Raw genomic sequence first — 13,666 nt, 5'->3', positions numbered from 1 at the left:
AGGAGGAGGATTTTGAACCTCCTGTGTTACAGCACCATGAAGTAGACACTGTTCGTTGTCCACATGGTATTCCCAGCCCTTGAAGGATGGGTCAGGATTACCCAGGTAGTGGTAACAATGTCCTGGCTGCTTCTTTCTGTAATGATCACTGAGGTAAAGTAACACAGTTGTATTATTGGATTTAACAGTATTGTTACATAAGGAAAGGTTTGAGTAACCCTGACTTTTGAAGTGATTTGTTTCTGAGGACACGGGACAGGATTGAGCCTTTGCCATGCACATAAAGGCTCCAGATTTCCAAGCGTTTGTTGCAGGGTAGTGTGGGAGAAAACACAGTGTTTGTACCATCAGGGTCCAGTCTAGCACACAGAATTCTGTGGGAATTGGAAAGAGCACAGCTGTGATGCTGAGTAATGATTTAGTTGACATGAGCCAGGGTAAGAAAATAAACTAACCTACTTTTCATCATTTAGTTTCACCGAGAGGTTAATGATATGAGTTTGGAAGTTGCATGCTTCCCAGGAGATAAAAATCTGTTTTACTAATATACCAGTTCTACTACCAAACACATTTTAGGCATGAAAACTTTTTATTATAAAGCTTTTATTCCCCCATCTAGGCTTTGTTTCAGTGGACCTGTGCAGACTAATCTGCTATTCCTTTCCATAGGACCAGTGTTACACCTTACTAAATTGTTGCTCAGGACATGAGAAATTGTTGAGTAGTGAGTAGAATGATACAGTTAAAACTGGAATTCAGCAGTTTAGAAAAGGAAAAAAGAAACAAACAAAACCCCACAAAATAAACCCAAACAACCTCCCTGAAGATGTCAATTCTGGCAAATATCCCTATGGACATTTGTTGGCTGAATCATGTTTTGCTCTCCCAGTTAGCAGCAGTGCTGCCTCACAGGGATGCAGATCTTGTGTGCAAGGGGAGGGAAAATCCCTATTTTTATTTTTTTTAAAATAATTAACTTTCCAAAAACAATTGCGTTGAAAAAAATAAACAATTCATAACCAAGCAAAAAGTTAACGCTATTGCCACTGATATTCAGTACTTTTTTCCTTTGCTTGCTTCTCTGCTATTTCTGACTGATGATAGACAAGAGTCTACTAATAAAGACTATATATGCAATACCCTGGAAGATGTGTCTGTATTTGTAACAGCTTCTTGTCTCCGAGCACTGGGTCTGGAATTTCTTTGTTCGTGTCGGTGGCAATGACCAAGTGACAGAATAAAGCTCGGTTCCAGCAGAGGGCGCTTTGTTACAGCTGCTGCAGGAAAGGTTTGGAACTCGGAGCAAAACTGTTCTTAGGAGGGTGTATAAACTTGCGGCCAGGGAGCACGTTTAGGGCAGGAGCCGTGTGCCTCGGTGTGGAGTTGTTTCCTTCATTTGTTTTACACCCCCTATGCTTTAGTCTCCTTCAGAAGATTATCCAGTGGTACTTGGGGCAGGGATGCTGGGATGGTACCCCAGTGTTTGCCACACACATCTCACAGTCCTGAATCAGCAGTGTGAGGGGTTTGCATGGGCAAAGCCTGAAGGTGCCCAGCCTTTCCATCAGCCATATTCCTTCCCCAGATCTGACCCAAGTGTGTTGGTTCCAGCTCTGTTAACCAGGCTCCTTTTCTGCTGTGCTGGAGAGAATTTGCTCTACTGGGCAGGGCTGAGCCATGAGCACAGAGTGTGTGTAGGGGAACGAGAGGCTGTGGAGGAGGACAGTGCACCCCAAAAGGGGGGTGTGGCACAGCTGAGCACCCCAAGTGTCTGCATGGGGAGAGAAAGGTGCTGTGCTGGTGCTGTGCACCCCTGAGGAAGTGAGGGATAAGGGACTTCATCCATCCCCACGGGAACAAGCTGGTGGTTTAACATCCCAGTGAACACTGTAATCACATGTGATGCTGGACAAAGTATTTAATGGCCTAGATAAAAGTATTCGGGTTGTTTAATTGCTGCTTTACATAGACCTACTGCCCTACTTTTACGAGGTTTAGAATTGTGCTGAGAAATTGTTTCCATGGCAGCAGAGATCACTAAAGAAATAATGCACTCCACATTTCCTACAGGATTATTCCTTTTACAGCCTGCTGTTCTAAATAATTAACTCTTGTAGTACTGTTACAGCTTAGCATGGATTAAAAGAAATAATACTTTTTTTGGTGTCATAGAGGCATTACATATATTTTTAACATATATAAATATATATAAGTACATAGATAGTTGGAAAAACTTGTCTTTAAAGTAAGTCTGTTCCTTCCTTATTTACAGAGGGTGAAATCCACCAGTAAAAGAAAAAGTCAGTGAAGAAGTACACTTTAATTTTGAACTATATTTCACATTTGGCATTTAAATAATGTGAAATAAAATAAAGACAAGATATGAGGAGGCAGGTGATAGTTAAATGGATTTTGACTTTGAAGGAGGGAGGTGAAAATTTTAAAAAAGGAGATTATTGTAGTGTGGGTAAATGAATGACTTAAAAATGGGAAAAGAGTTGCTAAACTATTACAGAATCATCAACATGACAAATTGACTTACCTGGTAATTTTAATAATACTTATAGCTGTAGATCTCAATTATTTTCCAAGAAAGGTAGCTACAGGTATTGTTACCTGAAGGAATGTCCAGATTGTGTCCTGCTTTGGCAGAGGGTATTTACATCCTGTTTCCATGTAGAGCTCTGATTTTACACCTACTCTGAGTTCTGAATAGTCCATGAGTGCAGGAGCTGGCACGGACTGGAAGTGGGGCAGTGCTCAGGTAAGCAGCACACAGGTAGGAGCTGACTGCAAGGCACGTGGCTGGCAGTACAGTGCTCACGCTGCCCTGTGGTCATTACTGGTCCCAAAATAATGATTTATAAAGAGTCTGACAGGGTTTGAAAAATCAAATGAATGGGACTTGCTTAATGCAAACTGGAAAGTCTCTGTCAGCTGCTGCCAAAGCACATGGTAATATGGGTTTGTAGTTCATTGGGAGACTTGGGAGCCACTGGAGTGTTCTGTGAAAGGTGTCATTAAAATTCAGATTAAAAAATTTCTTCAGAAATAATGAACAACTTTGTAAGGGTAGCATAAGCATGAAAATCAGCATTCCTAGTGCTGCCTTGGGATGAGCATGTGCCAAAGGAAAGGTGGGAGAGAAGCTTTCCGTGCTGGAAAATGAAGCTGTACTCCTGTGCTCTCTGTGCAGGAGAGCAGCCATCAGCCTGGTCGGCAGTGGTTCCTCATGAATTGACACCTGCTCCAGGCAGCAAACATAAAACTCCCAAAGGCTTTATTTAATAAGCTATGAAAGTAGAAAGTCCATAACTGATAAGAATCTAGATAGTGGAATGATACGGATGCTGTGCGGTGAAAGACAGAGGAAAAACCATGATGGAAGTGAAGGAGTGGAGTGGAGGAGTAGGATTTCTTCCAAAAGAAATGGGAGAAACTCCTTAAACACCCATTTGCATATAGTCCATAAAAAGTCTAAAGGGAAAGGGCCAGCTGCTTGTCTTTAATCCATAAGGGAAGCCCATGGTAGGAGCTTGGCTGCTGTCTCTTCCCTGTTGTTTCCTCATCAAGCAGGAGCGAGGGAGGCGGCTGGAGGCAGGTGCCACTCCCTGAGAAGTAACAGGGAGCCAGGAAGCTGTTGACTGGGATTTGGGAAGGAGATGCCAGTTGTTTTGGAAGAAGAACCTGTTTGGTGGGTCTGATTTGAATCAATAAAGGGAGCAGCACACCAGGGTGTAGGAATGAGCAGGCTCCATCAGTGGATTAAAGCTTTGGATGCTGCCTGCTGTCACTCAGGACTTCATCTGTGCTTTTCTCCTGCACTATGGAGCATCTGTTTGGGGTTGTGCTGGGTTTAATTCTGGCAGTCGCTTCATCAGCCCATGACAGCTGTACCTGTGCAACCAACAAGTGGGCAGTGTGTGCCCAGGACAGCCCTGGGAACTGCACCTGCAGGCTGGCAGGTTCAGATCACCCTGTAGACTGCTCAACCCTGACTTCAAAATGCTTCCTGATGAAGGCAGAAATGATCCCCCTGAAGGAGAAGCGCTTCTGGAGACCTCCCCATGGGCTGTCAGACAGTGATGGCGTTTACAACCCTGACTGTGAGGACAGTGGTGTCTTTAAAGCCAGGCAGTGCAATCAGTCCAGCACCTGCTGGTGCGTGAACACTGCTGGTGTGAGGAGAACTGAGAAGGGAGACAGGAGCCTGAGCTGCAGCGAGCTGGTCCGGACAAGGTGGATCTACATTGAGCTGACACACAAGAGAAGCTCCAGAGCCTTCGATGTTCCCGACGTGGCAAAGGCCCTGACACAGCTGTTTGAGAGCAGGTACAAGCTGCACCCCAAGTACATTGCAGCCATCAAGTACGACCCCCCACTTATCCAAATCCGCCTGGACCAGAACAAGAAACCCAGGTGGGATGTAGATATAGCTGATGTGGCCTATTACTTTGAAAAAGATGTAAACAATGACTCTATATTTCATTCCAACAGTCAATTAACTGTCTCAGTCAATGGAGATGCTCTGGCTATTGAAAAGCTCTGGATTTACTATGTGGATGAAAAGCCCCCAGCGTTCTGCATGAAGCAGCTGGCAGCTGGCATTAGTGCTGTGGTCACTGTGGTGGTCCTGACTGTTGGCATTGGCATCGCTGTGCTGCTCATCCTCAGGTGGCTGCACACAAGGAAATATAAAAAATTTGAGAGTAAAGAAATGAGGGAAATTAAAACCCCAAGCTTAGAGCTGCCCTGAGCTGAAAGAAGAAAGGCAACTACAGGAAGAAAAGGAAAAAAAAGGCACAGAATACAAATAACAGACTCAGTGTATGTGATGGATTTGGAGTTTTTTCCTTCCTACAGGAATTTGTTCATTGACTGTTCTAAATTATTCTTGTTTAGTAAGTATAAATTTTTGGGGTATAAATGAATTTGGGAGTCAGTTACCTAAATATTTTAAATTACTCCTACTTTGGAGGGTAAGAAAACTGTTACATCTATCTATTTAACATAACACAGAATGCTTTCACTCCTGCTGCAGGCCTGGCTCAGATTGCTTAAATACTTGAATACTCTGTGGGGTTCTTGGTGTATCTACTTACTGAAATTAAAACACTTGCCTCAACATATTTGGGCTATATTGCTGCTTTTCTCTTGGTGGACTTTTTTAAAATGCAGTTTGGTTTTTGTTCATGGGGTCTTTCCAGGTGGGATGTAGATATAGCTGATGTGGCCTATTACTTTGAAAAAGATGTAAACAATGACTCTATATTTCATTCCAACAGTCAATTAACTGTCTCAGTCAATGGAGATGCTCTGGCTATTGAAAAGCTCTGGATTTACTATGTGGATGAAAAGCCCCCAGCGTTCTGCATGAAGCAGCTGGCAGCTGGCATTAGTGCTGTGGTCACTGTGGTGGTCCTGACTGTTGGCATTGGCATCGCTGTGCTGCTCATCCTCAGGTGGCTGCACACAAGGAAATATAAAAAATTTGAGAGTAAAGAAATGAGGGAAATTAAAACCCCAAGCTTAGAGCTGCCCTGAGCTGAAAGAAGAAAGGCAACTACAGGAAGAAAAGGAAAAAAAAGGCACAGAATACAAATAACAGACTCAGTGTATGTGATGGATTTGGAGTTTTTTCCTTCCTACAGGAATTTGTTCATTGACTGTTCTAAATTATTCTTGTTTAGTAAGTATAAATTTTTGGGGTATAAATGAATTTGGGAGTCAGTTACCTAAATATTTTAAATTACTCCTACTTTGGAGGGTAAGAAAACTGTTACATCTATCTATTTAACATAACACAGAATGCTTTCACTCCTGCTGCAGGCCTGGCTCAGATTGCTTAAATACTTGAATACTCTGTGGGGTTCTTGGTGTATCTACTTACTGAAATTAAAACACTTGCCTCAACATATTTGGGCTATATTGCTGCTTTTCTCTTGGTGGACTTTTTTAAAATGCAGTTTGGTTTTTTGTTCATGGGGTCTTTAAAAAAAAAAAAAAGTTTCTGGAACATTTTAAACAACAAATAACTTCATAAATATTACTAAATAAAAAAATAAGGTAATGATAAGACACTCTGCAGCATGAGAGGCTTTTGTAAAGTCATCTGTTAGGAAACATCCCAGGTGTTGGGTCGCTTCCAGGTGCGGAGATCCCAGGTTCCCGGGTTTGTATTCAGGCAGCACAGTGAGCTATTCCCACTTGTGCTCTTTAATAAGGGTCTGACACTCCTCGTCAGCAAAGATCCCTTGATCCCCATGCAAGTATAAGTTAACCTTGGTGTTCTGCCCACATTCCAACTCTGGTAATAGCTTTCTGTCTACCTAAATTCCCTGGGCAATTTTAATGGGAGGAGATATTTTTCAGTGTTGTACAGCTTCACAGAAACACTACACAATGCTCCGGGACAGGCTGAAAAAGAGCTTTATTCCAGCTGAGCTGTGGGGAGAATTTAAGAGCAGAGTGTAATTACTGAACTTGGAATTTGGCCAACACACTACAACTGGACTGCTTTGCTACCTACTCATCTGCTGCATTCCTTGTCTGGGGAGTCATACCCACCATGAAGGATATTTTAAAGAAAATAATGCTGGTTGTTGAATGTTGGGATATTGTCAGTTCCATTCTCTGTGCTGAGTGTGGATGTCTAAGTCCATCACTCTCATCTGCTTCCTTCAGCAGCACCTGCTCCACCTGGGCACTGCAGCAGGGCCAGCAGCTCTTTCCTTCTCTGAATTAGTTTCAGTGTTGCTCGTTTGTAATTCTAACAACAGTCAGGAATGTGCTGCTTCCACGACAAACCATAAATATATAGCTCTGGTTCTACTGAATGAAAAGGATAAGGGAAGAGGCTTTGATTTTGTTTCTGTTTCTGCCTTTGTTTACAGATGCTGTTGGGTATTATTTGGTTCAACATACACCATTTCCATTTGACCCCACGCTTGTTCACTCACCTGCTGGGAAACTCTGGGTCCATAGTTTGGGGCAGATGCATCATGTTTTCCCAAAATAAGATTTTTATGCAGTTGCAGCAGCAGCACTAATACATTCACAGTTTTGGAGCAGGGTCTATAATTTATTGTGTGCCTTACAGCAACATGTCAAAGTTGGTTGGTTGTCACTCAGGAATACACACTTGTGCCGAGAGAAGATGAAGTGAGAATTTGAGATCTAGGCTGGATCTTTTCCTGTCATAGGAAAACTCAAAACTTAGCCTAACTCCACACAATTTTGCAAGTAGCCATCTATAAAACAGATTAAATTAAAAATCTAGAGCTGAGCAGCCCTCAGATAAAGAAATGGAGGATGAGAATAAAAATTTTCCAAGTACATTGCTTAAACACTTTCTTACTTAGGCAGAGCAGATCAAAGCCATGTGTTTGAGAGGCTGGTGCTGTCCTGCCATCAAGGATCATGAGATATGCAGTCTTTTCTGGGGATCTACCATGGCTTTCAACAGTCTTTTAAAATCACTGCATTTTTCTCTTTTCTGTCATAAGAAAAACATATTATTTTCAAGGTGAATTATGAGATTTTATATTATAATGTAAACATTTAGGCATAACATTGAATAGGACTGACAAAAGTACCAATTGTTGAAAAACTCTTTAACAGGTAACAGTGTCAGCATCTTTTCCTGGCTCCTGCTTTTCTTTTTAGTAGATGAGATTGAGAAGAGAGGCTGTTGTGGTGCCATTCCTATTTTTATTAACCATTAAAAGTCTGCCCCATGGAAGCCATGAGTTGTGGTTGGTTATTTCTTTGCTAGTCCTTAAGCACCAGTGGACTGCCCACTGGTCAGGGACTGGAAATGCACTAGGGTTGATTAATAGGAGGGATAAGGTATCTGCAGTTAATCAGTAGAATGAGAAATTAATTGAAGCGCAGGGCTCAGAGAACCTCTCCTTGGACTAGATCATTGTACTTGAATAAATCTGTGTAGAGCTACTGTAGGATGGGGACTTGAATCAACCAAGCAGATCCATTGCTCCTGCTGAGTAATCATTTGTCTCCTGCCACCTCTCACCAAATCTCATTTGCATGTGGCAGATCATGTATTTTAATGTAACAGTCCATCACGTTCTGCCTGTTTGACTTTCTTACCACTCCTGATGTTCTCACTGAAAAAGAGGAAATGGACTCTTTGTCAGCTTTAAACTTTGGAAAATTAAAATGCTTTTTATTATTCAGATTTTGAGGATGTTAACTCTAAAATTTCTGGTTATCCTTTTCCGGATTACATCATCCTGTTTTAATGGAATGTTTGCTCATTTTATTTAAGTAATTAGGCCCTGTGCTCTCTGCCGTGGGTTCTGTGGGTGATAGCAGAGTGCCTTTCTGCTGTTGCCTACTTGGGCTATAAAGCGGGGTGTGCTTGCTTTAACAATGCCAGAGCTGGCTATTGCCTAAATTATGTTCTGCAGTTCCAACTGGCTGCCTTGGAAAGCTCAAATTAAACACATGCAGAGAAAAAAAATCCTCTCTCCGCACTCCAACTCTGAAGAGGCCAGCGCTGCCCTTTGCACACAGTGCCACTACCCCCCGTGCAACTGCACAAAGTGAGCTTTGGCCTTCGCTTTCAGCTAAAACTCACTCACGATCAGTGCCAGAAGCAATGGCAGCACTATAGCAAGGAAATGAAAGACAAGGATTAAAACTCTCTTAAACTCTGTTCTCTCTACTCCCCCTGGTAAAATCCATGTCTGCCTCTATACCCAAGTATGTACCCTTGAACTCTTTGACACAAAATGCCCGTGTTAGTTTGTAGGTGCTGGTGTGTGCACACACCTGTCTGTCCCACACCTACATTAGAGACACACACACCACTATTTGTCAGAGCAGGGAAGCCCTCGGGAAAACCTTGTGGCAGCAGAGCTCCCTCTGCACTCACCACTCTGCAGCCTCCAGCTCTTATCAGTGGTGGAACAGTCAAACCTGCTGCTGTTGTGGAACAGCAAAGAATCTTCTTTTTGTCCCATCTTCCCCTACTTAAGAATAATCTCTTAGGGATGTTTAGACTGGGATTATGCCAGATTAGGTTACTGATGTGAATCTTAATGCCTGCCATGTAAATACACCAAGGTCTCTCCTGCTGGGATGGTGAAACATCTGCACGTCTGGGATGTTACTGACAACTGGAGATAAGATCCCTCCAATAGTCCTTAAAATATTTAAACCTTGGGGAATCACCCTGGAAAAAGCCAAGCCAATTTCCACTGCTCAAATATCTAAACCACTTTTTCAGTGAACAGTTAAAAAGTAACAGATTGGCCCTTCCTCCACTTCTCCTTAATTGGGCCAGTTAATGCTATTAAACAGATCTTCTTCCTTGTGCAGGTATAATTATCCTTTCCAAAGCATTTCCACTGATTTGCCTCAGGGTTTTAAATGCTGCAATTAGGTGGGGGTTTTTTTGTCAATGCTAAAATTAATCTTAAGTCATTACTATTGCTATCAAAGCAGGAAAAACTAGCTTCCAGAACTTTTACTATTATTTTTCAGCAGTTCTAACCAAATCTCTCGTACCAGGCTTTACCTAGTTAAAATTTCATCCACACCAGGCAGCCTGACAAGATCCACATCTCATTTGCACAATGACCCCTGGTCCCTGAGGGAAAACACTCCTACACCAATGAAGCACCAGCAGAAACAATTAGGGAGACTTTGCATTATCTAAATGAAAGATTGAATTATGAAAATGTGCACTGCTGATTTTCCACTGAGGATTTTACATGTGGGCCCAACAGTGCTGGTGGTATATGCACCCAACCTTTTCCAGTTGTTTGTTTTGAGATAAATGCCTGTCCTTGTATGGCTTGAAATGAGAAATCTCAGCACTTTTGCTGCTCTGGTTGCACCCCAAAAAGCTACATGGAACAACTAGGAGGCAAATGAAAAGACCACTTCTTATTTACAGCCTCTTCACACATGTTTTGGAATTAAATTTGGTATTGAATTTTATAACAACATCTAGAGGAACAGTTTTACAGTAAACTTCTACGTGGTTCAGTAACTTCATTTTCTGGATTTTAAATCTACTTTTTCTTAAACGTCAACAACAGACATAATATGCTGCAACAGATAATACCTATGAAATCCTTAAAGAGCAGGATCCTCTAACTGCTATTTCAGTGGGGGAGGGCAAAGGAGAGTACAAGACACAGTGGACCAAGGCAGGATATTCTAGTGTACAACATTTGGAAAAATCTTGATACTTATGAAAAGCATTGTCTGATCTCTTAAATGAATGTGAACTCCTGATATTTCCACTGGCCAAACATACTAAGTGGCATTAAATCCAATTTCTGACTTGCAGAAGGTGATGGAGTGCATTTTTTCTGCCAAGATTTTAGCCCAGCATTCATGAGCAGAAGTGAATTACACTGAAACTTGAATAACAATACTATCAATTAATACTTAGTTTTTCCTTGGATTTATATAAAACCCAAATATTTTAACATTTTATAGTGAGTTTTTTCATTTGAAGCTGAAGACTGTATATTTTAACAGAAAACTTTTTAATTGTGATTATCAAAATTGGTAGCAGAGAGACTTTAGTACCAAATACAGAAGTATTTGTATACAAAGCACAGAAAAATGCTGTTTATATTCAGAGTTAAACTACTTTTCATTAAGTTTATTGGATGTGGCATTTGCTTGTGTGAATAATTTCATACATATACAAAATGTCATTCAGTTCAGAACAGCTACTTATATGAAGAGATACACAAATACTAATGGATACATCCACACAGGAAAATTGTACCTGTTAAGGTGTTAATTGTTTAATTGTACTTAGGAAATCACTGATGACCTGTCAATAGGTCTTCTGCAGTCTTAAAATTGAAAACTTGCTTTCTGGTCTTCTTCTGAAATGGGAATTACAGTCTTTTTTTTGTAGAAGACATCAGGCTTGTAAGCAAAAACTCAGCTATAAAACTGTCTTAATCTACCTCTCTTTGCCACAGAATACTCTTTTTTATTTCCTCAGGGAAAAAAAAAGTTATAGGCACACATCTTCATTAAAATTCAAGAGAAGCAATAATATAAATTACTAGTTAGAATGTTCTTTCCACTACACATCTATTTAGAGGAAAAAACACTCTACAACTTTCCAGTTGCTCAACTGTTTACCAGATTTTCATCCAGAGATATATTTAGTGCTGGTATTTGATAGATCCTATAATTACCTGTGCTGTATTTGCTGCTTGTCTGCTTTGAAGTTTTAATTGCAAGCAATGATACTTGGGGAAACTTTGGAAGTGCAGAATATAGAACACTACTCTTAGCCCCATCCTTGCACACTCAGAACATCCATTGATTTTAAGAGGAATTTAGCCAAGTCAGGAATACAGGAATAGCTCCTATACCCTCTACATAGACAGAGTTAAATAATACAATTGGAGAAACAAATAATTGCAAAAAGAAACATGCAAAGAAAAAACCTCAAACCAGTATGTTTTCAGTAAAAAGTGGAGACACCGAGCTGGAAAAATGACAGAAGAAATGGTAGAAAGCCTTAATGCTTGGCTTAGGAATGGAGCATTCCAGATAAAGACAAGAAAAGCAAGCAAATACAAAGTTTAATAAGGACATTAATGAGAGCTTTCATCTCCATTCTTCATTTCCTGACACCTGGGACACACACACACCTTGGGTTACACAAAGTGCTTTGCTGCTGCTACAGCTCAACTGGTTTTGTGACTGGAGCAGTCACAAAAATTAATGCAGTGTTACTGACTGACAGATTTTGTGCTTCTTATGATAATGGACCCTGGGCAGGTCTTAAAGGAATTGTGTCAGAGGAAATTATAAGATTAACACTAAATAAAGTTCTTTTTGGGCCTGGACTGCAAGAACTGGTCACTACATATTTCCCTTGTCAATGAACATCAGTGCTTAAGAACTGTCACAGAAGAGGGCTCTGGCAATAAAAAGAGGTGAACTAAGGAGTACCTGAACAAACACTGCACAGTACTTGACTCTGCTCATACACAGAGGATGTGGCTCTGGAAGGCAAAGATTTGTGTTTCTTTACCTTCCACAACAACAGGGCCTCTGTTTACATTCAAAGCACCAGGGCTTATGTGCAGTCTGGGCTGCCCTGTCATTACCACACATCCCAGCCTCACCCTCCCTCAGCAAATAACCTGTTTTTCACATCACATCACATCACTCAAGATACACTTGTCAGCCAGAAGAGTAAGACAAGAGCTATACATTAGGTTAGCAGCTTGCTGTTTTCTTGGGAAAAACATCACCTCTGCTCCTACCATGGCAGAAGAGCTGACTGCTTCCTGCCCGGGAGTGTCACCAGCCCTTTGGTGGCAGGAACCACTTCAACATTTCAGGTCCCTAAAAAATCACAGAATCAATTAGGTTGGAAAAGACCTCTGAGATCATCGAGTCCAACCTGTGACCAATCCTTACCTTGTCAACCAGACCAAAGCACTGAGTGCCATGTCCAGTTGTTCCTTGAACACCTCAGGGATGGTGACCCCCACCACCTCCATGGCAGCCCCTTCCAAGGTTTAACAACCCTTTCTGGGAAGAAATTCTTCTTGATGTCCAACCTGAACCTCCTCTGGCACAACTTGAGGTCATTTTCTCTTGTCCTGACACTTGTTACTTGGGAGAAAGACTGGCTTCACCTGGCTTCAAACTGCTTTCAGGGAGTTGCAAAAGTGAGAAGGTCTCAGCTGAGCCTCCTCTTCTTCAGGCTGAGCCCCCCTCAGCTCCCTCAGCCACTCCTCATAGGACTTTTTCTCTAGAACAGCAAACAAGACAAGGCATAGCACGCGGGAACTCTGAAAGCTCCGGACATTTTCCTAAGGGCTCTTGGGACCCACTTTGAGGGGAGAGCTTGGACTGGATACGCTCCAGCAGTCTCTTCCAACCTCACCCATTCTGTGAAGGAGCTTTAAGGTCTGGAACCTCTGAACTGCCAGGACTCAGGGCCACTCTCAGCCATGAGGTTGTTGCCCACAAAATGGGATTGTTAACTGGTGTGCAACAAGGCCATAATTGCACACTCGAGGTATTTTTTATTTCAGACCTGCGCAAGCACCAGTGCTCAGAATCCACAATTCAAGGCGGACCACCAGACTTTTCCCACGGTTATTTACACACAGGAATTCAGAGTTAGTAACTTTCCAAGCACAGCCCCTCTATTATGATTGATTGATTACTAATTGATGATTGATTACTAACTTCCATAAAAGTTACATAGCCCCAGCTGACTTCTACACGTGTTCAGGGGATGGGTCTTCACCTGGACAGGGTCTTTTTGAGCCGTAGACATGATTTTTATTATTATAATTATCATAGTTCATCTATTGGGTACACAAACTTTTGAGTATTCAGCCGAGTTAGCAACGTGTTCACGGATACACATAAACACCTTGATTTGCTACATCCTTAAAGCGTCTTAGTTCCCGGATGTCCTTGACTAGGGAAAGCTGGCTGCTGCCTGTTCCACTGATTTAGGCTTGAAAGCGTACAAAGATCTTACATCAAAGTACACCCTGACTTAAAATAATCCTGACATATTCCACATTTTGCAACCAGATGACACGGAAACACCGCGGTCAAAGCCAGCGTAAGGCACTCAGGGGAACGGGCTCTGCGCCTGATGAGGGGCGCCCCTGCTCCCCGCGCTGCC

The 13,666-nt window shown here is 41.9% G+C and overlaps 2 protein-coding genes across 4 annotated transcripts in view; both read left to right on the top strand.

The window, feature by feature from the left end:
* Window positions 1–1,219: 1,219 nt before the first annotated feature.
* TACSTD2 (tumor-associated calcium signal transducer 2) lies at window positions 1,220–7,741 on the top strand. 3 transcript variants are annotated; one of them, XM_017733503.1, is made up of 2 exons: window positions 1,220–4,419; window positions 5,208–7,741. In XM_017733503.1, the coding sequence occupies exons 1-2, from the start codon at window positions 3,827–3,829 to the stop codon at window positions 5,542–5,544; spliced, it is 930 nt and encodes a 309-aa protein (XP_017588992.1). In that variant the 5' UTR covers window positions 1,220–3,826; the 3' UTR covers window positions 5,545–7,741. The 3 variants fall into 3 exon arrangements, with proteins under 3 accessions (XP_017588992.1, XP_017588993.1, XP_017588991.1); XM_017733504.1 differs by lacking the exon at window positions 5,208–7,741 and adding an exon at window positions 4,498–5,203; XM_017733502.1 differs by lacking the exon at window positions 5,208–7,741 and having other exon boundaries at window positions 1,220–5,203.
* A 5,656-nt stretch (window positions 7,742–13,397) lies between these two features.
* Window positions 13,398–13,666, top strand: part of OMA1 (OMA1 zinc metallopeptidase) — a 17,928-nt gene continuing 17,659 nt past the window's right edge. Inside the window, exon 1 of the mRNA XM_017733498.1 lies at window positions 13,398–13,603. The gene's annotated coding sequence lies outside the window, so the exon portion shown is untranslated. The remainder of the gene's footprint in view (window positions 13,604–13,666) is intronic.

The sequence above is a fragment of the Corvus brachyrhynchos genome, unplaced genomic scaffold (genome assembly GCF_000691975.1).
Source record: "Corvus brachyrhynchos isolate BGI_N302 unplaced genomic scaffold, ASM69197v1 scaffold34, whole genome shotgun sequence".
Taxonomy (NCBI): domain Eukaryota; kingdom Metazoa; phylum Chordata; class Aves; order Passeriformes; family Corvidae; genus Corvus; species Corvus brachyrhynchos.
Note: the sequence above shows the minus strand (reverse complement) of the source record. Positions and strands in the feature narration are given on the sequence as shown.

Coding starts and splice junctions, on each gene's coding strand:
- TACSTD2 (XM_017733503.1), top strand. CDS start 3,827: ATGGAGCATCTGTTTGGGGTTGTGCTGGGTTTAATTCTGGCAGTCGCT. Junction 4,420..5,207: donor GACCAGAACAAGAAACCCAG/GTGGGATGTAGA, acceptor GGGTCTTTCCAG/GTGGGATGTAGATATAGCTG.